This window comes from Erinaceus europaeus, chromosome 9 (assembly GCF_950295315.1).
Source record: "Erinaceus europaeus chromosome 9, mEriEur2.1, whole genome shotgun sequence".
Taxonomy (NCBI): Eukaryota; Metazoa; Chordata; class Mammalia; order Eulipotyphla; family Erinaceidae; genus Erinaceus; species Erinaceus europaeus.
Genome location: NC_080170.1, coordinates 30,306,072 through 30,332,658, shown reverse-complemented (window position 1 = coordinate 30,332,658; position 26,587 = coordinate 30,306,072). Strand labels below are relative to the sequence as shown.

Genomic DNA, 26,587 nt, shown 5'->3' with positions numbered 1-26,587 from the left:
AACCCCTTACTTATTTTATTTGTGGTACTGTATTTTTTAAATACACAGATGAGTATATGTCATTTGTTAAAACCTTACCATCTGAACTGGTGAGGACAAAGCTTTCAGCTTGAGTCTGTTTCTTGATGCCTAAACTTTTGGGAAACCAGTGAAGATCTATTGGGTAAATGTCATCAGGAAGCTTTACTATTTGAGTTGTTTCACTGGTTAGCAGATTCCACTTCACTATCTGGTGATCATCACTACATGAATACAGTTCTTCAGCAGTAGTCCAGCCCACACAGCTTACTAATTCTTGATGTGTCATCATGTTAAAGAGAAATAAAAGACACAGAACTCTTACATAATGAAAATAATGTTCATATGCAGTTTATAAAGAGGAAGTAAAATAGAATGAAACAAGCTGATAAATACACTTTTCACTTTTTGACTTTCATATTCTTTCCATTTACAGGAAAATAAGTATCAAAATTATTGTGAGAACAAATGAAAGGGGCCACAGAGATAGCACCATGATAACACAAATATTAGAGGAAGATTTTTTTTTTTTTTAAGCAGCACACTAATCAGCTCTGGTTTGTGGTAGTGCAGGAAATTGAACTGGGATTTAGGAGCCTCAGGCATGAGAGTTTCTTTGCATAACCAGTCTACTATCTATCCCCACCCTAGAGGAAGATTTTAAGAGTTCAAAGAAACAGATAAAAAAGTAACTTAGAATTTCAGGATTCAGAAATAGTGATCTGAGTAGAACTAGGCAATTACAGAAAGAAAAAGTGTTCCAATATAAATTCTGTGCCTAAACAAAGTAAAACCTATAAAAGGATAAAATATGTACAGAGTGGTGGGGGTAGATAGCACAATGGTTAAGCAAACAGACTTTCAAGCCTGAGCCTCCGAAGTCCCAGATTCAATCCCCTGCACCACCATAAACCAGAGCTCTGGTAAAAATATATATATAATCTAAAAGCACTAATATATTTAAATAGGGGGCCAGGTGGTAATGCACCCAGCTGAGCACATGTTATAAAGCACAAGGACTTGGGTTCACGCCCACAGACCCCTAGATTGCAAAACGAAAGCTTTGCAAGCAGTGAGGCAGTGCTACAGGTGGCCCTCTTCCTATCTCCCCTTTCTCTTTGAATTTCTGTCTCTATCCAATAAATATGTAGAATATTAAAGGAGAGATCTTTTAATGAACTGCTATGAATACACACACACACACACACACACACACACACACACACACACACACACATATATATATGATGTATGTGACATATCTCCAAAATATGGGATAAGTGAGAGGACTACAAGAACTAGAAAGTCTAAAAAGACTGTTTACTGTTCACCTTGAAAAGGAAAAAGCAACCATTTGGTCATACTAAAAGTATATACAATATATATATAGCACAAAATCCTGAGGTTACACAAAAGAAGATTAAAAATAATTTAAGGAAGAATAAGAGGAATCATATCTTAACTCAAATAGGTTAAATAAGCATACAAAATGTAAATGATACATATAAGTATCATTAAAATACATATAAATTGAGGACTAGGTGGTGGCACACCCAGTTGAGCACATGTGTTACAGTGCACAAGGACCATAATTCAAGTTCCCAATCCCCACCTGCAGAAGGGAAGCTTTGCAAGCAGAAAAAAGTAAGCTAACATCTGACCAAATAATTTGCTGTGAAGAAGTGCCTGCAGGACATGATCTCAACTATTTCAAAAACAATTTGGTGAAAAAAATTATCCATTAAAAGAATGAAAAAAAAATTCATTATCTAGAATACAAAAATAGAAGAAAACTTTTAACAGTACTATAGTAAGATAGTCACAGTAGGTTTGTAGTTATTAAAAGGATATGTTTTGGTTCTTTTAAAAGTGATATCTTCAGTCTCATGTCTCCACTTTCCAGCAAAATTTTAAAATGCTGCTTGATTGTGTTCACTGTAAAAATGAAAGGAAGAAAATATAAACTCTGGATTAAAAAACAAATATATATACATACATACACAATAAATAAAAACAAAAAATATTTTAGCACTTCAAGTAACACTGAAATACTTTAAGCCTGCTGGAATAGATACATTATAAAAACTGGACAATGTGTTAATCCTGGCAAAGGAAGACTGGAGTCACTGGGCTGACTTCAAGATTCCCAACAGACTGCATGAAACAATTTTACAAATGTCCAACAGCATTCAGTCTACTCTGAGAGTTAATTTCCAAAGGCTTTCCTGAGGCCAAATCAAAAGATTCTATAAAATATGAATCTTTCAATGACAGATCATAGTTGGTGCTCTATTTAATAGAAACATTATACCCAGTGGTGGTGTTCCTCCTTGAGCGCACATGTTACAATATGCAAGAACTAGTCAACAGGGGACTTCTGCAGCCAGGGCTATGGAGCAGCAGCAGCTGTGTTTCTCTCTTCTCTTCTCCTGGGGCCAACTAGGAATACCAAAGGAGACTACCTGGGACTGCAACAAGACAGGACTAGAACGACTACAGGAACCCAACAAATCACCGGTAAGTACAAACAGGTGTGGCTCGTGGACAGAGAGGAGCCTAGGGAGAGATTAATGGCTGGTAACAGTCCAGCAGTTTACCAGTTGAGACACCACCTCCAGTCTGTTTCACCAACAAAAAGACAGCTGAAGGGAGGAGAGAACTCCCCTAAGACTCACCAAATGCAACTGTGAGTCTCCACTGCTATTGCCCTCAGAAGCTGGAGCAGTGGCAGGGAGGCCCTGTGCTGACACTAGGGGACAGAGAATTGACAAGGAAACTCAGGAGAAGATCTATACCTCAGTGGCCTAGTGGTGATGCTATTAAAGTCTCTTTGCATAACCACTGGATTATCTCTGCCCCACCCTGCTTAACCTCTTGATCAGGAGTCAGTGGTTAAGCTAAGAAGCCTACTTAAGAGTTTAAAAGCCCTTAGGCTCTCATAGCCTACAGGAAAGAAAAAGAACAAAAGAGGCTTTTATGCCACTAAGCTCCAACTCTGGGATTAAAATACTATTGAAACAACTGTCAATTTCCACAACTGTGAACTCTTTAATTACCTTACTTAGACACAGGTCAATCCAGGCAAGAGTGATCAATAATTTGAAAAGTACTGAGAGAGGGACCTCATAACATACTATATAAAATGGTTAAACCAACAAGAAGAAATATTGGAGAAATGAACCAGGACAAGAATCCAGCTAAAAGCCCCCTAAAGGTTGAAGCACAAAATAATGAGGTCAACATCCAAACACTAGTTAAGGAAATAGTCACAGGAGTGAGCAAAGAGTTTGAAAGAATTGTCATCAGAAATGCAAAAACAACAAATAGACTCTGGAAGAAAACACTGATTATTTCAAGGTTATTAGAGAGCTAAATATTGAAATAGCTGAGCTAAGAACACACTAGCTGAATAAGCTAAAACAGTATCTGAACAGGATAACAAAATATATGAATTCCAGAAAGCAGTATAGGGGAGAGGAAATAGAATAATTGAGGCTGAAGACAGAATTAGTAAGATCGAGGATGAATTAGAGACAACTAAAAAAGAAGTAAGAGATCTCAAAAAAAGAGGTTAAGAGATACTGAAAACAACAACAGAGACCTATGGGATGACTTCAAAAGAAATAATATACGCATTATTGGCTTACCAGAGGAAGAAAGAGAGGGAGGGAAAGAAAGCATTCTTCACGACATAATAGCTGAGAACTTCTCTAGTCTAGACTAGAGAAAACATCAAAGACATAAAGATTCAAGAAGCCAAGAGGATCTCAAACAGAATTAACCCAGACTTAAAGACACATCATATTTCAAATGGAAAGGAATATGGATAAAGAAAGGATCCTGAAGGCTACAAGAGAAAAACAAAGAGTCACCTACAGAGTAAAAACCGTAAGATTAGCAGCAGAGGGGGCTGGGTGGTGGCGCACCTGGTTAAGTGCACGTATTACAATGCACAAGGATCCAGGTTCAAGCCCCGGGTCCCCACCTGCAGGGGGAAAGCTTTGCAAGTGGTGAAGCAGTGCTGCAGGTGTCTCTCTGTCTCTCTCCCTCTCTATCACTCCCTTCCCTCTTGATTTCCGGCTATCTCTATTCAATAAATAAAGATTAAAAAAAAAGATTAGCAGCAGACTTCTCCACACAAACACTACAGGACAGAAGAGAATGGCAAGACATCTATCGAGTGCTCAATGAAAAAAGGTTTCAAGCAAGACTACTGTAACCTGCTAGACTGTCATTCAGACTAGATGGAGGCATAAAAACTGTGGGAAATAGTACAAAACACACTATTTCTATGCCTTAAAACAAGTACTGATAGCGTAGAGTCATGAGCAAAGCAAAAGTTTTACGTGTGTGTGTGTGTGTGCGCGTGCAAGGGTACAAACCAGCTAGCACACCAAAGGCAATCTTCAGAGCTTTTTTACACACTACTGGACATGGGAACAACCTGTCCTCTTCCCCTTTGGCAAGAAGGAATTGGCTCACAATCTAACCACATTCAGGAAAAGGGGATGGGGGCGGATAGTAGGAGGAACTATACTGAGAAAGGAAGTGCAAGGAAGGGGATTTTGGCCAGGACAATGTGACTATACTGGGAAACAGAGATTGAGGAAGGGGCTTTTGGCCAGGAAGTCTGAGTTTACAATGTGGCTATAATGGGAATGGGAGATTTAGGAAGGGGCTGGGAAGTCTAAGCTAATTTTGAAGAAAAAAAAGGCATGGTTGTAGTCACATTGACATGTAAAAGTCAGGGGTCTGTAGTCAGACAGGGTTGATAGACATCAATGAAAAGCCTACAGCCAACTGGGCTATTTCTCACAAAACCTTCTCAGACAAGCAACAGTTAAAAGAATCAACTATCACCAAGCCTACCCTGAAAGAAGTTCTGAAAGGTCTCCTATAAACAGTCAGACCACCACAAATAGGCCACATATCAGAACACTCTAAAAATCTACAAGAATGGCATTAAAATATCTTCAATCTTTGATATCAATAAATGTCAATGGCCTGAATTCACCTATTAAAAGGCACAAAGTAGGAAGATGGATCAGAAAACACAACCCAACAATATGCTGTCTACAGGAAACCCACCTAACTCAACAAGACAAACACAGATTCACACTGAAAGAGTGGAAAACTATCATACAGGCCAATGGCCCACAAAAAAAGGGCAGGAACAGCTATTCTCATAACTGACATGATAGACTTTAAAATAAATAAAATTTAAAAAGATAGGGATGACCAACGCAACGATTGCCACCTCAACGTGCTTCACCTCAGACTGTGTCCAGAGACTTCACGTGTGGAATGACAACCCTTCAGCTTCATTACTCGGGTAAGACCTTTCCTTTTATAGTACACTCCAATTTCATCTCAGGTAGTTCACTTTCTAACAAAGTCCCATAACCTAGATATACACCAGTTTCTGTGAGAGAGAGCTTATGTGCACACATATCCATAAACTACTGCAAAATATATACCTGAAAGCAGTAGTACACTAGAGTTTGCAGTGAGTACCTCCCTAACACTTCCTCTCCACTATTCCAAGCTTGGGATCCATGATTGCTCAACAAATTGTTTGGCTTCATATGTTAACTCTCTTTTCAATCACCAGGTTCCAGATGCCACCAGGATGCTGGCCAGGCTTCCCTGGATTGAAGACCCCACCAATATGTCCTGGAGCTCAGCTTCCCCAGAGACACACCTTGCTGGGGAAAGAGAGAGGCAGACTGGGAGTATGGACCGACCGGTCAATGCCCAGTGGGGAAGCAGTTGCAGAGGCCAGACCTTCTGCCTTCTGCAACCCTCAATGACCCTGGGTCCATGCTCCCAGAGGGCTGGCGAATGAGAGGGCTATCATGGGAGGGGGTGGGTTATGGAGATTGGGTGGTGGGAATTGTGTGGAGTTGTACCCCTCCTACCTTATGTTTTTGTTCATTAATCCTTTCTTAAATAAAAAATTTAAAAAAAAAGATAGTCCATTTTGCCTTTATTAATAAACAGAGCCTGAGTAACTGTGCTTTATCCCTTTAAAAAATAAATAAATAAAATAAATAAAAAGATAGGGATGGACACTACTTAATGCTCAGTGGATCAGTCAATCAAGAGGACTTAACAATTATTAACACCTATGCACCCAAATGAGAAGCCATCTAAATACATCAAACATCTACTGGAAGAGCTACAGCAATATATTAACAGCAACACAGTCATAGTAGGGTACTTCAACACCCCACTCTCTCAACTTGACAGATCATGAAGGAAGAAAATCAAAAAAGACATGAGGGAGCTAAATGAGGAGATAAATAAACTAGAACTATTGGACATTTTCAGAGTCATTCATCCCAAGAAACTGGAATACACATTCTACTCAAGTCCACATGGGTCATTCTCAAGGACAGACCATATGTTGGGCCACAAAGACAGCATCAGCAAATTCAAGAGCATTGAAATCATCCCAAGCATCTTCTCAGACCACAGTGGAATGAAACTAACACTTAACAATGAACATAAGATTAGTAAGAGTCCCAAAATGTGGAAGCTCAACAGTACACTACTTAACAACTACTAGGTCAAAGAGAAAATAAAGGAAGACATCAAAATATTTCAAGAGTTCAATGAAAATGAAGACACAAGCTATCAAAATATTTGGGACACAGCTAAGGCAGTACTGAGAGGGAAGTTCATAGCCATACAAGCACACATTAGGAAACAAGAAAAAGCACAAATAAACAGCCTGATTGCACATCTTAAAGTCCTAGAAGAAGAAAAAAGGAACCCTAAAGCAACCAGAAGGACAGAAATCACTAAAGTTAGGGCAGAAATCAGTAACACTGAAAATAAGAAAACCATACAAAAGATCAACAAAAGTAAATGGTTATTTGAGAGAATGAACAAAATCGACAAACCTTTAGCCAGACTCACAAAAGAGGGAGAAGACAATATGCAAGGACTAGTGTCCAACCCCTAGTCCCCAGCTGTAGGGGGAAAACTCTGAGCAGTGAAGCAAGTGTTTTTTGTTTTTTGGTTTTTTTTTTTTTTTTTTAATATTTTACTTATTCACGAGAAAGATAGGAAAAGAGAAAGAACCAGACATCACTCTGGTATGTGTGCTGCCAGCGATTGAACTCAGGACCTCATGCTTGAGAGTCAGTGCTTTATCCACTGTGCCACCTCATGGACCACGTGAAGTAAGTGTTTTAAGTGTTTTTGCTCTCACCCCCTCTATCTCTCCCTTCCCTCTCAATTTTTGGCTGTCTCTATCAATAAATAAATAATTAATAGGAAGGAAGAAAGGAAGGAAAGAAACATTACAATATCTTCCCTATGGCTAGAGAGATAGCATAATAGTTATGCAAACAACTTTCAGATAGATCCTAGGCTCTGAAGTGCTAGGTTTAATCCCCAGCAGCACTAAAAGTCAAAGCTAAGGAGTACTCTGGTTAAAAAAAATTAGAATACAAATAACAACAGCAAATAAATAATAAATCTGCCCAGTGGTGAAATTGTATAGATACAGAGTCCCAGTAATAACCCTGGGGGGGGGGGAATCTTCCCAAGGTCTTATCCAGGACTAAGATACATTTTAAGGGCCCTAGTTTTGGAATCTACATAGAAATATGACACTATCCACAGACCTATCCATTCTGAAATTTATATTCTATTGGGGGCTGGTATACTGCCCAACATTTATAGCTGCCCTGATGGCAATGTGAAAAACAAGTGAATTATTTAAGGAGGACAATAATAAGTCTCTTATAAAAGTCACATAAAATTATAGTGTAATTGCCAAAATTTGAGAGAAAAAATGAATAAGACCTATATAACCATGTCATGAAAAGGCAAAATTAAGTTAACCAGCCCAGGAGAGTGGATAAAGCATTGGACTATTGATAATGAGTGGCTGAGCTGGCACTGTATATGTCAGGTGATTCTCTGGTTCTATCCCTGGCTTCTCTTCTCTCTTATAAATAAAATATTTTTTAAAAAGATATGTTTTTTATTTTTATTTATTTTTAAATTTATTATTGGTTAGAGACAGAGGGAAATTGAGAGAGGAGGGGGTGGTAGAGAGGGGGAGAGACTGAGAGACACCTGCAGACCTGCTTCACCACTTGTGAAGCTTTCCACATGCAGGTGGGGACCAGGGGCTTGAACCTGGGTATTTCCACACTGTAACATGTGCACTAAATCAGGTGTGCCACCACCTGGCCTTGATTTTTTTTAAGGATTCTTTTTTTTATATTTGTTTATTTTCCCTTTTGTTGCCCTTATAGAGAGAAAGAGGGAGAGAGGGTGCGTTTCACTTGATACAGAAAGAGTGAAATAGACAATCCACAGTGCCACTCTACTACATACCATGCTGGGATTGAACATGGTATTTAAAACAAGCAAATCTGATGCTATACCATTTGAGCTATTTCCCTATTTTCCTCTTTATTATTGTTGTAGTTATTATTATTGTTAGACAGGACAAAGAGAAATGGAGAGAGATGGGAAAGACAGAGGAGGAGAGAAAGACAACTGCAGACCTGCTTCACCGCCTGTGAAGCGACTCCCTGCAGGTGGGGAGCAGGGAGCTCGAACAAGGATGATTACACCACCAGGCCTTGTGTTTCGCGCTGCGCGTGGCTTAATCTTCTGCGCTACCGCCAGACTCCCTAATTTTTTTTTTTTTTTTAACCAGAGTACTGCTCAGCTCTGGTTTATTGTGGTGCAGGGGATTGAACCTGGGACTTTGGAGCCTCAGGCCTAAGAGGCTTTTGCATAATCATTATGCTATCTACCTCCACCCAAAACATACAAATTAAAAAATCGATAAATCATAAATATAATTCATAGTTACAGGATTCTGAATAATACAACAAATCTAAAAAAAATTAAATGAAGGTATAAATAAAGAAAAAAAACAGGTTTCTCTTGGAGAATTGCAACAATGTACCCTGGTGACACCAAAAATCCTGTGAATCAACATTTCCTCAAAAAAGTGAAATTTGAACTGGGAAAAAATAAAGGAAGAAAGGAAGGGAAAGAAAAACTTTTTACCAAGTAGCAAATTACTATTAAGTAAGTCAAAAGACGTGCTAACTATAGATAAGAATTCAGTAGGTCTACTTTAATAATTTCTCTTTCCCTCAATCCAGGAAGATAATTTTAGATAAACAGGCAGCTGTACTTCAAAGAACCCTTTATGCTTACTCTGTTTGTTTACTTTGCTATTTTTTGTTTGTTTTGTTTTTGTAGACTGGGGAGAGGGAAATGTTCAGACCACAGGAAAAAAAACCTGAAGTTTTTATGCAGCAACTAGCATAAGAAACCTCTCTCTCTCTTTCAGTTCACTTAGGGAGTGTTCTGTTCTGCTTCAAAATTATGAAACTAGGTCACCGAGATATCACACTGGGCAGGTACTAGGCATAACCCAGGTTGGAGTCCTGGCTCTGGTACCACATAGGAGTACTACCAGCACCAGGAGCAGTTATGCTGCTGTGATGTTTCTCTCCCTGTCTATCTGAATGAAAAAGTGGGCTGAGTGTGGTGAAACTGCACTAGTGCAACAACAAAAAGTATTAAGTTGTATATTGTAGTGAGAGAAAGAATACATAAGAATATATCCTTTTTATTTTTATTTATTTATGATTGGATAGAGACCAAGAGAAATTGAAAGGAGATGAGGAGATAGAGGGAGAGAAAGAGAGAGACACCTGCAACACTGCTTCACCACTCCTAAAGCTTCCTCCCTGCTGGTGGGGACCAGAGCCTTGAACCTGGGTTCTTACACACTGTAATGTAAGCACTTAACCAGGTGTGCCACCTTCCAAGCCTGACTATATCCTCTTGTAGCAGCAGGGAAATAGCTCAAATGGTATAGCATCAGACTTGCTTGTTTTAAATACCATGTTCAATCCCAGCATGGCATGTAGTAGAGTGGTACTGTGGATTGTCTATTTCACTCTTTCTGTATCAAGTGAAACGCACCCTCTCTCCCTCTTTCTCTCTGTAATAAATAAATATATTTTAAAAAATTTTTATTGCCACCAGGGATCAGTGCTTGCACGACAAATCCACTAAATAAAAAAACAACCTTTTTAATTTTTATTTCAGAGATAAAGGAAGACAGAAAGGAGGACAGCATTGCAGCATTGCTTCACCACTCATGAAGCTTCCATCCTACAGATAGAAACTAAGAGCTTGAACCTGATTCCTTGCACTAATGTGTGTGTGTGTGTGTGTGTGTGTGTGTGTGTGTATGTGTGTAAGCAACACGTGGCTCCATTTAAGGTTAAACAACGAGAGGTTTATTCATAAAAATTATTGTGAATGTGAGGGGAGAAGTCTAGTTAAGAAAATAGGCAAAAGTCCAAAGTCTGCAACTAAGCTACCCAAGATCGCCACGTGAAGATACCAGGATCAATCTGAAGCCACACCAACAAGAGAATGCCATGATGAAGGTAATCCAATCAGAAGAGCAAGGGGCTGCCAAGTACTTGCTTATATAGTCCCTGCACCCATAGTCCCTTGTGAGTGTGCTCCATCTCAGGCTGATGTCATTCATATGCTAACTGTCCCAAATTCCTGGGGTGTGTGTGTATACACACATGCGCTTTACCAGCTGTACCATCACCTAGCCCCAATTTATTTGTTAATGAGAGGAAGAAACAGAAACAGCATGAACTCAGGACCTCACAACTGAGCCCAAGGCTTTATCCACTTTGCCTAGGCCTCTACACTATTGAAGATGTGTTTATTGATTGATTGATTGATTACAGGGGGGGTTGAGAGAGAGCAATCAAGGAATGAACCGGAGCATCACTCTGGTAAATAAAGTGTTTCAGAAATTCAACCCTCAGGGCTTTGTGCTTGCTAAGTCCTGCATTCTGTTCTATTTACTGTACCACCTCTGGGTCATCTTATAAGAATTTTAAAAGAGGTGGTCGGGGAGGTGGAGCAGTGGATAAGGCATTGGACTCTCTCAAGCATTAGGTCCCGAGTTCCTTTCTCTCTCTCCTATCATTTCTCATGAATAAATTTAAAAAATGTAAAGAGCAAAGGCAAATCAGAACTATTAATAACTAGGAGTAATTTTTTTTTTTAGCACAGCACTGCTCAACTCTGGTTTATGGTGGTGCAGGGATTGAACAGGGACTTTGGAGTCTCAGGCATGAGAGTCTGTCTGCATAACCATTATGCTATCTACCTTCACCCAGAATAATTCCCCATCAAAATAAATGATAATTCCATATAAATTTAAAGGCACAGCAGTTGTTTAATAAAGGAAATGACAACCATTCAGAAACATGCTGTGACAAGGAGTCATTGGAAAGACTCTCCCTTGCTCAGAAAGCTCTTCCCCTACATTTAGCTGAGTCATCTGCATATGGATGTGAGCCTGAGCAGCAGAAGAAAAGTAGTTATTAGGGAAGAGTCAATTCTGGAAAGTACAGAGTTGCTTTAAGTCTGGACAGTGGATGTGGGTGGGGTCCTGCCCCAAGGTAGTGGTATTTGGGGATCATGAGAATGGAGAGAGGAGGTAATACTACAAATCACTGATAGGTTATCTTTGGATATAGTGGGATGGGTAGAATACTTATGGGGCTTAAGATGGGAGGGTGGTGGGGGAAATGTATCAGCAAACCTGCCAGCCTATCTGTGCAAACATACTCCGCATTTGGTGACTTCTCAGAAACTTCTTCATAGTCTAAAGCAACTATCATCTCCCCCTAGATTACTGCATTAGTTCCAGACTACTGTTGCTACACTGAGACCTTCAACTCAACTAATTACAGCAACCAGTAATTTTTTAAGGATAGGTCAGATCATGAAGGTCAACATGACTAAACCAGTGAGTAAAGGGAGTAGCAGGAAATTGGGGGAGGAGAGGGTTGCAGACCATGTAGAGGCTTAGAAAACCACAATGAAAGCTTGGGTTTGTCTTTTGAATAAATTGAGAAGACAATTGAGGGCTAAGAGCAAAGGAGTGATACAGTCTGACTTAACATTTAAAAAAAATCACTCTGAAAGGGCCAGGTAGTGGTGCACCTGATTAGAAAGCACATATTATATATGCTAGGACCCACATTCAAACTCTTGCCCCTGCCTGAAAGGGAAAGTTTTGCAAGTGGTGAAGCAGTGCTGCAGGTATCTCTTTCTCCCTCCCTATCTTCCCCTTCCCTCTTGAATTCTGGCTGTCTCTATCCAATAAAATAAATAAATATAAAAAAAATTAACTTAAAAAATTAGTCTCACACTTGGAAGTAGTAATAGGTATAGGGGTGTATTAGAAAGGATGTGAGCTCAGGCCCATTAAAAAATCGGGGTGGGGGGTGGGGGGGTGTGAGTCAAGCAGTAGCTCAGCAGGTTAAGCCCACGTGGGCAAAGCACAAGGACCAGCATAAGGATCCCCACTGGCAGGGGAGTCGCTTCACAGGCGGTGAAGCAGGTCTGCAGGTCTCTTTCTCTCTTCCTCTGTCTTCCCCTCCTCTCTCCATTTCTCTCTGTCCTATCCAACGACGACGACATCAACAATAATAACTACAAGAACAATAAAAATAACAAGGGCAACAAAAATGAAATAAATAAATAAATAATTGGGGGCTAACATATATACACAGATATAGTTATAAAATCATCCCATATTGTTGAGAGAACTGCTGCAGTTTCCAGTGGAAGGGATGGGGACACAGAACTCTGGTGGTGGGAACTGTACGGAATTACACCCCTGTTGCCTCACAATTTTGTAAATCAATATTAAATCTCTAATAAAAAATAAGTTTAAAAATCAATCTGAGCTGGGGAGGATAGTATAATAATTATAAAAAGAGACCTTTGTGCTTGAGGCACCAAAGGTCCCAGGTTCAATCCCCAATACTACCAGCTGAGCAGTGCTCTGGTAAAATAGGGAAAAAAAAAAGTCAGTCAGTCTGCTTGGTAAAAATATAATAAAAATAGGGAGTCAGGCAGTACTGCAACGGATTAAGCGCAGGTGGCACAAAGCACAAGGACTGGCATAAGGATCTTGGTTTGAGCCCCTGGCTTTCCACCTGCAGAGGAGTCACTTCACAGGCAGTGAAGCAGGTCTGCAGGTGTCTATTTTTCTCTCCCCCTCTCTGTCTTCCCCTCCTCTCTCCATTTCTCTCTGTCCTATCTAAATGACATCAATAACAACAACAATAATAACTACAACAATAAAAAACAAGGGCAACAAAAGGGAAAATAAATAAAAATAATAAAAATATATAATAATAATAAATTGATCAGTCCTACTGAAGGATGAGCAAGACTGGAAGAAAGAAGATCAGCTAGGATTTCAATAATTCAGAAGATCAGTGACTTGGATGAGGAAGGCAAGAGAGCTACAAATAATATGGTCACATTCTGAGTATACTGTACAAGAATAGCCTATAGGATTTACTGATAAATTGAGTTTAGGAGAAAAGAGAATAAAAATAATGGTGGGGAAGTGCTGTAGTATTTGTCCTCTCTGTTCTCCCTTTATTTTTTTTAAGAGATATATTTTGGAGAGAAAGGAAGAGAAGGCATCACTCTGGTACATGTAACAACAGGGATCAAACTCTGGACTACATGCTGGAAAGACTAGCGCTTTATCCTTTCTCTCTCTCTCTCTTGCCTTCAGGGTTATTGCTGGGGCTTGGTGTCAGCACTACAAATCCTTTCAACTCTAGTTATGACTACAGCTAGAATTTGCCATCCATACTTCTATATTATTTTTTTAATATTACTTATTTATTTATTTATTTATGAAAGAGATACCAAGAGAGGAAGAGACCAAAGCACTGCTCAGCTCTGGCTTATGGTGGTGCTGCGGATTGACCCTGGCACCTAGGAGGAGCCTCAGGCATAAGTTCATAAGTTTTTTGCAGAACTATTACATTGTCTCCCCAACCCCAATATTATTCTTATTGGTTATATTTATAATCCTTTTTGCAAGGTGGTCTAATATACCCTAGTCAATAAACCACATGATCCACATTTTTGTTGTTGTTGTTTGTTTGTTTCCAGGGTTATTGCTGGGGCTCAGTGCCTGCACTAGGAATCCACTGCACCTGGAGGCTATTTTTTCCCTATTGTTGCCCTTGTTGTCATCTGTTGTTGCTGTTGTTATTGCTGATATTGCTGTCACTGTTCCTGGATAGGACAGAGAGAAATGGAGAGAGGAGGGGAAGACAGAGAAGGGGAGAGGAAGACAGACACCTGCAGAACCGCTTCACCGCTTGTGAAGAAAACCCCCCTGCAGGTGGCTCAAACCAGGATCCTTACGCTGGCCTTCGCACTTTGCACCATGTGCACTTAACCCACTGCGCTACCACCCAGCCCTCAATCTACAGTTTTTAAATAAATAGCATGTTTTTAAAAAACCTATCTTTATTTATTGGATAGACAGCCAGAATTGAGACTGAAGTGGGTGATAGGGAGAGAGACATAGACACCTGTAGTCCTGCTTCACCACTTGCAAAGCTTTCCCCCTGCAGGTGGGAACCAGGTGGGTCCTTGAGCATTTGTAGTTCCTGCACTTGACCCCAATAAATAGCATCTTTACTTAGTCCTTTTAATTTATCAAATGCACCCCCCCAAAATCACTTTATTATGTACTCTAGAATGCTATGCAACTATTTTTAAAATGAGACTTATGGATAAACATGTATTGAGAAAAAAACTGTAAAATATCTTAAATGACAAAGATATACAGCAGTATTCTATAAATCAATGCTATTATGTATCATATATTGACTTTATAAACTCAGACATATTGGTAAATTGTCCAAGAACATAGTTTGTTGGTATGCTTCTAAAAACCCCTTCTGTTTCATTAATTTAATCCCCCCTGCTTAACACTATTCTATTTACATAACCACTTCATTCTATTTACATAACCGCTGTTAACAAGCACCACCCTCCCTCCAGGGCATTTGTGGTTCAGTGGTAGAATTATTGCCTGCTCCACCCCCTCTCCTTGTCATACCCTGATTTTCACCAGTCACTTCTCTCCACCCTCTCTGCGTCGCATCCTGTTTCCACCCTACTGGGCTAGTATATTTATAAGGACAAGATTGTATGTAGTCATTAGTTTAGCTTAGCTTGGTATAGATTGCGCTGCATCCTGCATGAATAAAGAGATACTGCGTACAACCCAGCCATGAGCCCCGGGTCGTCTGTTACCCACCCGTGAAGCCAGCCCGTCGAAAACAACAATAGTTTATTTTATTTTATTTTATTTATTTATTCCCTTTTGTTGCCCTTGTTTTATTGTTGTAGTTATTATTGTTGTCGTAATTGTTAATGATCTATAAGCTTTGAAAATTCTAAAGATTTTAAGAAACTCAGATTAACTACTTTTTCGTGGTATGCCTGCCAGTTAAGCTCTCCCCCTTATCCCACGCACCCCCACTAAGTTTTATTGTCCGTAGATTGCCTTTTGTTTTTTTTTTTAACTTCAAACAGGATATATATTTTTTAATTTATTTTTATTCCCTTTTTGTTGCCCTTGTTGTTTTACTGTTGTAGTTATTGATGTCGTCGTTGTTGGACAGGACAGAGAAATGGAGAGAGGAGGGGGAGAGAAAGATAGACACCTACAGACCTGCTTCACCGCCTGTGAAGCGACTCCCCTGCAGGTGGGGAGCCGGGGGCTTGAACCGGGATCCTAACCGGTACTTGCGCTTCGCGCCATGTGCGCTTAACCCGCTGCGCTACCGCCCGACTCCCAAACAGGACATATTAATAATATTAGTACACTTACTCAGACATCAATTCTTAAAACCCACAAATTCTTACGTCTGCAGGCAGTGATACCCCTTACTGAGAATCACTGGATCTGATCTTATGCTTCTTAGGGCAAAGTCATAATACCTATTTATTATTACAATGTAACTGCATTCAAAAAACAAACCAATTGGTGCTTTTATTGCTCTAACTATGCAAAAGATAAAGGGTGAAACAGAAGGGGATCCCAGTTGGTGGCATTCAAATCAACCGGTATCTAGCGTCGTGAGAAAACCATATATACCACGTTTCTATTATCTCATCAAAGTTCTAACAGAAGCTTAAAAAAAAGCAAACACAGTGAATTTGTATACAATCTTATGAAGCTCAATCCCTTACCACATCTAGAAACCTCAGGCTAATCACCCACTAACAGAACTAAATCATCTGGGAACAAGAAAACTTGCTTTAAAATCCTGATCGTGCCACTTAAAAGAAATACGTGCTGTAAGACCCTTTTCTCGTTAAAAACAGGTGACGCGGACAAGTCGCTTCTTTCACGCAAAGTCCTTTAGGTGCATGTTCAAACCCGACATCCCTGTCACTAACGACATCGATGACTTAAACACAACCACAGGAATCAACTTTCCTGCTCACACCAGGACCTCAGTACTGTTCACTACTACCCGATCTTCTTGGGTCCTCCACTCCTTCCAAGCGCGACCCCAACGCACCGCCCACAGCCCGCAGTCCCGGGAGAACTGAGAGGGGATGCTCCGCTCCGCGGTCCTGCAGAGCAGGGAGCAGCCTCGGTGAAGCGATCACGAAGCCCAGTCGCACTATCCCTGGGGTCTGAAGAGGAGATGGTTCGCCCCGCTCCTCGACCGCGCGCAACGGGAGATTTACCTCCAGTGGCGGAGGCGGAGGCCAAGGATCCTTAGAAGAGTGTGGGTCACCCAGTGTCCCGACCTCCCATCACCATGGAGACGCCAAGGTCCACGCCCCTCCCGTGTCCTCCCGCTTCCCGCGATACTTTCCCGCCTAGAATCACTTGGGCCAGGGGACCCGAGGCTCCACCCCTCGGCGTGCCCGACCTCTCCTGAAAGCGTGTTATTGGACAGGCGAGCCCCGCCTCCACTGTAGGTGGAGCACATTTATTTTTCCGCTTTTCCTCAATTCACATATTGGTTTATAAAAATGTTTTTGTGGGGGTGCTGTTGCAGTTGACTCCAGAGGAAACACAGCCGCGATCCCTTTTTTTTTTCCCACTTAGAGACATCCTTGGCCGCTAGAGCTTTGCGCATGCGCACGAGCAGCCAGAAGATGGCGGCTGTAATGGCCGCACTTTTTTTTCAAACTAGTGACTCCCAGAAAGCATTGCGCGCATTTGTAACGAATTTCCGTTCAAGTTTGTATTTTAGGCGCCATTTTCGAGTGAAGGACCCGGAGCCGAAACACCGGCAGAAGCGCAGCCTAGTGTGTCTCTAACCCTGGTCCGAGAGGACCTCGTCACAGGTAGAGTGTTTTCCCTGGGAAGGCGGCCACATTCCCGCCTCCTGCCACCGCGGCATCGGGAAAGCGAAGGCCTGAGCTGGGCGGAACGGAGCAGTCGGGAGGGCCCCTTCCCGCCGCCGCATCTCCCAAGGCTATTTCTCATCCACCCTCGAGGTCCCTTTCTTGCTGTCTTGTCCCCCTCTTTCGGTTGTTTCTCGCCCCCCCTGTCTCTTCCCGGGCTGTCCCTTCTTTAGTTGTCCACCCCCCCCCCCCGACACCTCGCCTCCGGCTGTGCCTTCTAGGGTTTCCCAGCCCCCACGGCAACCTCACCCCTAGCCGCTACTCGCAGCTGGAGGGGGTGTTGGTCCCTGGGATCCTTCTCCGGGTCAGCCAGCCGGGAGGTGAGCCCCGCCGCTCGCCGCGCGAGGTCACCTGTGAGGGAAGCGAACGCGTCTCCGTCTCGCTCGGGAGAGTCCCTGGCCCTCGGACCCAGAACCCACAGGGACGCTTCTTCCCAGACTCTGTGCGCCTCGCGAGCGTGGGGACGTGGCCGCCTTAGAGCTGACACTGCAGTCACACACAGTCGGTGGGACCCCAGGAAAAGAGAAAGGACCCGAGCTTGCTTCCTCCCCGCTTGGGACAAGTTTAGGGAAACCAACCCCGCTGTCCTTCCCGCAGCACCCCCTCGGCCTAGAGCGAGGTTTCGGGCGCGCCCCGGGGTCTCCCCGCGGTTAGGATCAGGAGCTCCTCACTCGCCAGGGTCTCCGGCCCGAGTGCACGAGCGACCATGCAGCGCAGAGGCGCCCCGACTTCGACCGCCCGGCGCGCCCCGGACCCGCCCCGGAGCCCTGCTGGGGCGGACGACGACGTGGAGCCCGAGCCCGCAGCCACGGGCGGTGAGTATCCTGCGGGCAAGGCCGCTCGGGACGTGGACTGGGCGACGTTGCGAGACTGCAAAGTGTCAGTGTCGCGAAGCTGGCGGGCGTGAGGACGAGGGGAATGGCTTTGAACTTCTGGCTTTGTATTTCCGCGGAAATGAGCACGATAGGCAATAGCTAGTGGGCTGTTGTTTTACTTTATTTCATTTTACTGTTGGGATCCACGTGGCTGTGTTAACGGGACGGAAAGTTGCGTGGCCTCGGTGGTCTTTGGTTGCGTGTTAAAAGGTGATGGATGGTTTACTCGGAACTACCCTGGCGATTGTGAGAGGAGGCACTGGACGACACCCTGTGACGGGGTCTCGGGTGCTCGCGAGTGTCGCCCGGGCTCTTGAGATGCCCGGAGTTGAGGCTAGCGCCGCAGTATCCCCACCTGTTTAGGCGGAGAGCCGGGTGTCGCGCTGTTGTAAGTTGTTCAAAATTTGCTTTATAAGCGGGAGTGTTTGGATTCGTAAAAGGTTTATTTCTGTAGAATTTGCGGCTAGTGATTTTCCCCCCAAGATTTTGTCTTTTTTTTTTTTTTAATCGAAAAGATTTTCATTCCCCCGAATCTAGGATAATGCTGTATTTAAATGGAAGATATAGATTCTTGAGTTTCAGAAATTAGCAGGCAGTGTCCTTGGAACTGATTGCGCTAATTCGGGCCTTTCCCCCCTTCCCTTTAACTAATTTAGAAACTCCAAGCGAGGAAATTGATAATAGAAGTTTAGAAGAGATTTTGAATAGCATCCCTCCTCCCCCGCCTCCAGCAATGACCAATGAAGCTGGAGCTCCTCGGCTAATGATAACTCATATTGTTAACCAGAACTTCAAATCCTATGCCGGTGAAAAAATTTTGGGACCTTTTCATAAGGTATTTGAGCATTTAAAGTTACTATTGTAAGGTAGTTCGGCATTATTATAAAACATGATTTGTAACTGGTATTTAGTTTGCAGATAAACACGTTTTCCTTACCCTTTCCACAACCGAAATAAGCTTTTGTGTATGGTGCTATCTTTACTATCTGTTCTTAGATTTTTCTCTCTGAATGGAATTGGTGTGGATTTTTTAAAGTACTTTATTCTTTAGTAAAGTGAATTTTATTAAAAATGAATTATATTGAAGTTAAGCTTGTGATGAGAATGTGATGCAAGAAAACTTAAAACGTGTTAGTCTTGCTGTAAGCAGAATAAATCAAGCGGCTTTGCATCAGTAGTGTTGGTATGACCTTGGCTAACTTAATATTAACTTCTGTTCTTTTTATGCAGCGTTTTTCCTGTATTATTGGGCCAAATGGTAGTGGCAAGTCCAACGTTATTGATTCTATGCTTTTTGTGTTTGGCTATCGAGCACAAAAAATAAGATCTAAAAAGCTCTCAGTACTGATACACAATTCTGATGAACACAAAGATATTCAAAGTTGTACTGTAGAAGTTCATTTTCAAAAGATAATCGATAAGGTAAGGGACTTTGGTTATTTAGCTAAATTTCACTTTTTGCTAAGGAGCATTGGAGAATTTCAATACATATATAATATATACTTTTTTTTTCTCAAGTGACTTAAAAATTAGTGTATGGTTAAAACAGATACTGACTTTCTTACCTTCGTGATCATATTTTTTTTGATGGGTAGTGTTGGTGACTGTAGCATATCACTAAAAAATTGGCCAGGGAAATATAAGTAGTTCATGATCATGCTTTTTGGAAATAGAACAGTTTTAGAATATTGAACACCAACTATTCTACGAAATTTGGGTGTATTTTTAAGGTTCACTACTGCTTTTGGATAAGTGCCTAAATTTAAGAGTGCATCAGTTGAGAATTTTGCCATCTCCATTACTTCCATTCATATTAAGTTTATTATTAGTGTTCCTGTAATAATAAAAACTTTGCTTCTTAGGTTTGGACTACCCTTTCAAAATGGGAAAGGTTCAGCTAACATATTTGTTCTCTAGGAAAAAAAGGTTATAGGTAAAATGCCTTTCTAGAATAGTTAATCTTGATTTATTTATCTATTTTCCTTTATTGGGGGATTAATGTTTTACATTTGACAGTGAATACAATAGTCTGTACATGCATAACATTTCTCCACATAACAATACAACCCCCACTAGGTCCTCTGTCATCCTTTTCCAGGACCTGTACTCTTCCCCCACACAGACACACACACACCCCAGAGTCTTTTACTTTGGTGTAATACACAAGTTATCTTCATTTTGATCCCCCCCTTATTTAACAAATAACTTAGGTTAATACAATTTGAAAATAACTGACTGGAACTTAAAACTAACCATAGAAAACTATATTATATTATGAAATGGGAAGGAGAGCTGTTTGGTTGATTTGGTTATAAAATAAAAGGCTCTGGGCTGGTTAAGTGTACATATTACCATATACAAGGACTCTGGATTCAGGCTTCTCCCTCCTCACCTGCCGGTGTCTTTCTTCCTATTTCTCCTTCCCCTCTCAATTTCTCTCTGCCCTATCAAATAATAAATTAGTAAAATATAAAAATAAAAGACTTTTAAGCAACACAGTGGAAACTATTTTATTTCTAGGTGATTGCCTTGATTTTGTACAATTTGGGATAGAAAATAAATTGCCATGGACGGGAGATATAGCACAATGCTTATGCAAAGAGCCTATAATGTCTGAGGCATCAAAAATTCCTCAATCCCCAGACCAACACCATAAGCCAGAGCTGAGCAGTGTTCTGGTAAAATCAATCAACTGAAATAAAGTAATTTAAAAAAATAAATAAATTGCCAGTAAACACGACTATTGCATGTTAGTTACATTTGATTCATGTAAATGTTAAGAGCTACTGTTTCAAAATAACACCTTTTAAGGCAAAGTGGGTTTTAATATTAAAATAGACTTGCACTTAGTTTTAAAAGATCTTAACATATAGATGTCTATTATTTGCAGTTATTTTGTCTTTATTGGGGAGATTAATGGTTTGCAGTATACAGTAAAATACAGAACAATTTAACCCCCCCCCCCATCATATTCCAGGACCTGAACACTCCCCCTTTCAACACCCCCCCCCCCCCAGTCTTTTACTTTGGTGCAATACACCGATCTTTTTACTTTCAATTAGTGGGTTTTTTTTTTTTTCTTTCTTATTGGATACAGGCAGAGAGAAGTTGTAAGAGGAAGGAGACTTGAGAGGGAGAGAAACAGTTCTACTACACCACTTGTGAAGCTTTCCCCCTGCAGGTTGGGACTGGGGGCTTGAACCTGAGTCCTTACACACTAGTATTATGTGCTTAACCAGGTGTGCCACCACCTGGCTCCCTACTAGTGATATTTTCTATACCTCTTCATAATTACCCCCACACACAAAAAAACCATGTTAACTGGTTGCTACCATGCTTTTTCTTCAAATGACTTCTAGAGTTTTCAGATGAACTAAGTAATGGATTACTAATTTGAAAGTTTTTGTTCCCTTTCCTCATTTTATTTTTCTCATATAAATATGCTTTAAGACTTGAAGGGGGGGGTTTAGCTTGGCTGTTTAGTTTTTGTTAACTATGAGAAGGAAACAATTTGGAAAAATATTCTTGTTAAGGTTATTTTGAGAACTGTTGGTAGTTTGTGTGCTTCTGTTCAATTGAAGGTATTAACTCTTAGAATTTTTGTATGAAGTGAATAGAATTTGGAGCTGATTTAAGATTTATAATAAGAATAGTTTTTTGGTTTTGCTTTTCTTTTAAACAGGAAGGGGACGATTATGAAGTCATTCCTAACAGTAACTTCTATGTGTCTAGAACAGCATATAGAGATAATACCTCTGTCTATCACATAAGTGGAAAGAAGAAAACATTTAAGGATGTTGGAAATCTTCTCCGAAGTCATGGAATTGACTTGGACCATAACAGATTTTTAATCTTACAGGTAAATTTATTAATGACTTCAGAGGTTCTCTTTCTTCTGTGTGGTTTTTTTTTTTTTTTTGGGGGGGGTTGTTTTTTTGGTTTTGATTTCAAATAAAGCCGAAGGAAGTTTCCCCTGTTGGATGAATCCTGTAAGTTTTGAGACCTTAAACTACTGTAGCAGCACATCATGGTTTACATACTAAAGTTAAGATGCGAATCATTATTTGCTGCTCTGGAAATTTAAGGAAAGCCATTCAAAACTATTTCATCATCACATGCTCATCACATATTTGGAAGGACTGACATACTTGTTCCACTCTAGCAGCACGTAAATATTGGCGTAGTGAATAAAGATTGAACACCAATATTATTGTGCTGCTTTAGTGTGACAGGGATAGATCAACAATTATCATTTGTTGTGTTTCCTTTTGAAATAACATTGTGAATGGGATTCATTATCTTTTATTACTCCTTTTTAATTCTGTTAATATATACTTTTTGCCCGCCCCCCCCCAAAAAAAAAAAAAAAAAAGGTGGAAGGAGACTGTACATTTGGTGTTTGGCAGGCAAACACCTGGCCATCTTATTTAATACTGAATACTTAAGTGATAGGTAAAAGCTTACTCAGACTGATGGTTGTTTTGTTTATTAGAATGGCATACTTGAACCACTATAGAAAGATAAGACTGTAACTGATAGTTCATTCTTAATTACCACCACTAGAGATTTAAAAAAAAAAAAAAAAAGTTACAGGTTTTCAATAGAAATTCTATAGGAATATTTTTTCCAAAACTATTTTAGAAAAAATCCCAATTTTCTCTTTGAAAAAAAAAAGTTTTTTCAAAAGAAAAATTTTAACGTAAAATGTGGCTTCATAGGATATATTAAAATTCCTTTTTGGTTTGAGGCTTTCTTCCTGTCCAGAACCACTAAGAGCTTACTTAATAGTGTAAAACCATATTGTAATGTAGAAGTAGCTCTTATTTCTTTAGTGCCTTATGCTGATGATTTTAAATAAATAGGGAATTTTAATTTTATACTACAGATTTCATTAGGATGTTTAACACTTAATCCATATCTACATTTTAGTTTTCAATTTCCAGAAAGAGAATGTTCCTTTGTGCCATATGTAGTCAAACATAGTACTTGTGTAATGTACCTATTACCAAAAATTATTTAAAGGTAAATATTTGAAAATTAGCTGTGGATATACTGTTATAAGTTTGAGTGGCCAAGGAGGTAGCACAGTGGATAAGATGTTGGTCCCTCAGGTATAATAAAGTCCTTATTTTGATCCTTGGCAACGCATATGCCAGAGTGATGCACCGGTTCTTTAATAAATTAAAAATACATATTATTTCAATTTATATAAATGTAATGTTAAAGCTGTGGTTTTGTTTTTTCTGTGAAGTTTCATATGCTGGTATTTGGTTTCATTAATTATGGACAAAAATTATGTTCTTTCATAGTATTAAATTTGATTATAATACTCTTTTGCAGAAACTATAGCTGTATTTGACTTTTATTTGCTATTATGCTATGATAAGTGGTCCAAGTTATACAAGTGTAAAGATTCTTCAGTTTTAAGTAGTCTGCCTGTAAGCCCGTGTGAGAGTAATTTTATTTTGCTTAATGCAACCTTTCTTAAGTAATTCAATAATTGATGAAGCTAAATAAATAGCATCTTCTCAAAGGAGTAAGTAAGCGTAGTTTTAAAACTGTCAACTTTAAATTAATTATGTTTTCTGCAGTACTAAGGATGCTTTATCCATTTATCTCCACTTTGTGGCTGAGGAAGCAGCTTAACTGATAAGAGCACTGGGCCTGCATATGGTTCCTAGTTCAATCCCGGTGTTGATGATTTCTATAGTTGATTAATTTTTGTGGTATATTATGACTATAATTTAAAAAAATAGGAAGTCTGTTGTAAATAATTTTTTTGTTTGTTTGGATCCCTGGTTGGTTTGCTTTAAGGTAAAGATATTATAGCAGTATGGGATCCTATAAAATTTTTGACAGCTTCAGTACAGAAAGTTGAATCACTCACACATGTAATTATACTACCCTTGGAGCATTAATAGGGATGGGCAACTAGTGTTCCTCTAGGAGTGGCAGAAATACTGCAAATTGGATAGTGTGTTTGAGCCTGGTCCCCACTACATTGAAAGAAGCTGGTTTTTTCCTATTTATATGTTTGTTTGTTTATTCTTTACCAGAGCACTTATCAGCTCTGATTTATAGTTTTGCTGGGGATTGAATTTGAGATTTAAGAGCCTCAGGCTTAATAGACTTTTGCCATAACCATTATGCTATATTCCAGCCCTGTATTTTATTACTATAAGAAATAAGTGATTTGAGGTTGGTGTGATAGCTAAATTGTTAATGCAGAAGACTCATACCTAGGCTTCAGAGTTTTCAGGTTAAAAAAAAAAAGTTTGTTTTTAGAAAGTTAAAACTTCTAAATTTGAGACATCCTTTTGAAGCCCAGTATTTGTTGAGCTCATAACAACAGACTTTATCACTTACATAGCTGCTTTGGAGCAGATATCCTATGGTCTTTTTTGAAAATTGTTTTAGAATAGAAGATCTATATATTTGGTAATATTGCCATAATAATGTTTATGAATTGTATTCATTAATAACTTGTATGATTTTGCTTACCATAGAACATTCTAGATGGGGAATCTTCCTTTGGCTTTGTGCATATACATGTTGCTGCATATTACAGTACAAATAATTCAAATCTTTTATTATCACCTTATGCAAAATTAAAACTATATCAGTGGAGAGCATTTTCATTTAGACCTTGTTGAATCTTTTAAAGGGTGAAGTTGAACAAATTGCTATGATGAAACCAAAAGGCCAGACTGAACATGATGAGGGTATGCTTGAGTATTTAGAAGATATAATTGGTTGTGGACGACTAAATGAACCTATTAAAGTCTTGTGTCGGAGAGTTGAAATATTAAATGAACACAGAGGAGAGAAGGTGACTCTTCAATTAATAAGTCAGAATGTTTCCTTTATGAATTGTCAGGTTTCTTTAGTTAAATATCTTGTTTTTAAATGTCTATACTGAATCAAATTTGATAGTTTTCTTATTGACATTAAAGGTAAACATGTATTTCATCTAGTACTAGGATAAAGTTCAATTTGTATTATTAAGTATCTGAATAACCAACACATAATTAATTTTTGTAGTTAAACAGAGTTAAGATGGTAGAAAAAGAAAAGGATGCCCTAGAAGGAGAGAAAAACATAGCCATTGAATTTCTCACTTTGGAAAATGAAATATTTAACAAAAAGAATCATCTTTGTCAGTATTACATGTAAGTTCTATAACATCACTTTTATTAGTCTCTGACATTAAGATCTCTTTTCCTATAACATGAAAATGATGTGAAAGGAACATTTGTTTCATGTGGTCAATTCATTAAGCTTGTTTTTTTTTAAGAGTATTGAAATTGGCTTTTAAATATTCTGCCTTTATTTGGGAAGCAGGTTCACAGATAGTCATTACTATGCTTAATGTTTTTGCAAATATTTTTTAAATTTTTTGTTTTTACTTTTTATTTTTGGATAAATTTAGAGAGGAAGAGATACAACCACAGCACTGCTCATCCGTTTATGAAGCTTCCCCCTGCAGGTGGGGACTAGGGGCTTGAACTCAAGTCCTTGTGTACTATAACGTGTGTGCTCTACTGGGTGTGCCACCACCTGGCCCCTTGCACATGTATTTTTTTTTTTTTAATATTTATTTTATTTATTTATTCCCTTTTTGTTGCCCTTGTTGTTTTATTGTTGTAGTTATTATTGTTGTCGTTGTTGGATAGGACAGAGAGAAATGGAGAGAGGAGGGGAAGACAGAGAGGAGGAGAGAAAGATAGACACCTGCAGACCTGCTTCACCGCCTGTGAAGCGACTCCCCTGCAGGTGGGGAGCCGGGGTTCGAACCGGGATTCTTATGCCGGTCCTTGTGCTTTATGCCACCTGCGCTTAACCGCTGTGCTACAGCCCGACTCCCTGCACATGTATTTTTAATTAATGTAACAGAAAATTAATTTTGTACATATGGGACCTGTCTTTGTGTCCTTAACCTGAGGGTTTTCTCTCTCTCTAGCCTCAGATTATTGAAAATTGAGTGTCGTTAAGAACACTTGGGGGGATGGTTGTTGCATAGTGGCCATGCAAAAATATTTAAATCTGAGGCTTTGACAGCCCAAGTTCAGTCACCACCCCACTGTAAGCCATGGTTGAACATGGTCTCTTTCTGTATTTCTCACTCATTAAAATAAAACAAAATATTTTTGAAAGGACTGGAGAAAGTATAATGACTATGCAAAAGCTTTTTTTTTTTTTTTTTTTTTTTTTTAACCAGAGCACAGCTCAGCTCTGGCTTATGGTGGTTCAGGGGCTTGAACCTGGGGACTTTGGAGTTTCAGGCACGAGACTATCTACCCTCGCCTTGCGAAAGCTTTTCATGCCTGAAGCTATGAGGTCCAAGATTCAGTCACCAGCACCACTATAAGCCAGGGATTTGCAGTGCTTTCATCTCTATCTTAAAT

The 26,587-nt window shown here is 39.8% G+C and overlaps 2 protein-coding genes across 6 annotated transcripts in view; one reads left to right on the top strand and one right to left on the bottom strand.

The window, feature by feature from the left end:
• Positions 1 to 17,619, bottom strand: part of IFT80 (intraflagellar transport 80) — a 78,711-nt gene extending 61,092 nt beyond the window's left edge. For 2 of the 5 annotated variants that reach the window (XM_060197577.1, XM_060197574.1), the window contains exons 1-3: positions 16,639 to 16,767; positions 1,872 to 1,953; positions 79 to 302 (exon numbers count right to left, since the gene is read on the bottom strand). In XM_060197577.1, the coding sequence (XP_060053560.1) occupies positions 79 to 302; positions 1,872 to 1,906 (259 nt within the window). In that variant the 5' untranslated portion in view covers positions 1,907 to 1,953; positions 16,639 to 16,767. Of the gene's footprint in view, positions 1 to 78; positions 303 to 1,871; positions 1,954 to 16,466; positions 16,603 to 16,638; positions 16,768 to 17,504 lie in introns of those variants that run through there. The other 3 variants (XM_060197576.1, XM_060197575.1, XM_060197578.1) reach the window with 3 other exon arrangements.
• Positions 17,032 to 26,587, top strand: part of SMC4 (structural maintenance of chromosomes 4) — a 37,259-nt gene continuing 27,703 nt past the window's right edge. The window contains exons 1-7 of the mRNA XM_060197567.1: positions 17,032 to 17,247; positions 17,986 to 18,122; positions 18,839 to 19,017; positions 19,413 to 19,604; positions 21,865 to 22,041; positions 24,847 to 25,011; positions 25,224 to 25,351. Of these exons, the coding sequence (XP_060053550.1) occupies positions 18,014 to 18,122; positions 18,839 to 19,017; positions 19,413 to 19,604; positions 21,865 to 22,041; positions 24,847 to 25,011; positions 25,224 to 25,351 (950 nt within the window). The 5' untranslated portion in view covers positions 17,032 to 17,247; positions 17,986 to 18,013. The remainder of the gene's footprint in view (positions 17,248 to 17,985; positions 18,123 to 18,838; positions 19,018 to 19,412; positions 19,605 to 21,864; positions 22,042 to 24,846; positions 25,012 to 25,223; positions 25,352 to 26,587) is intronic.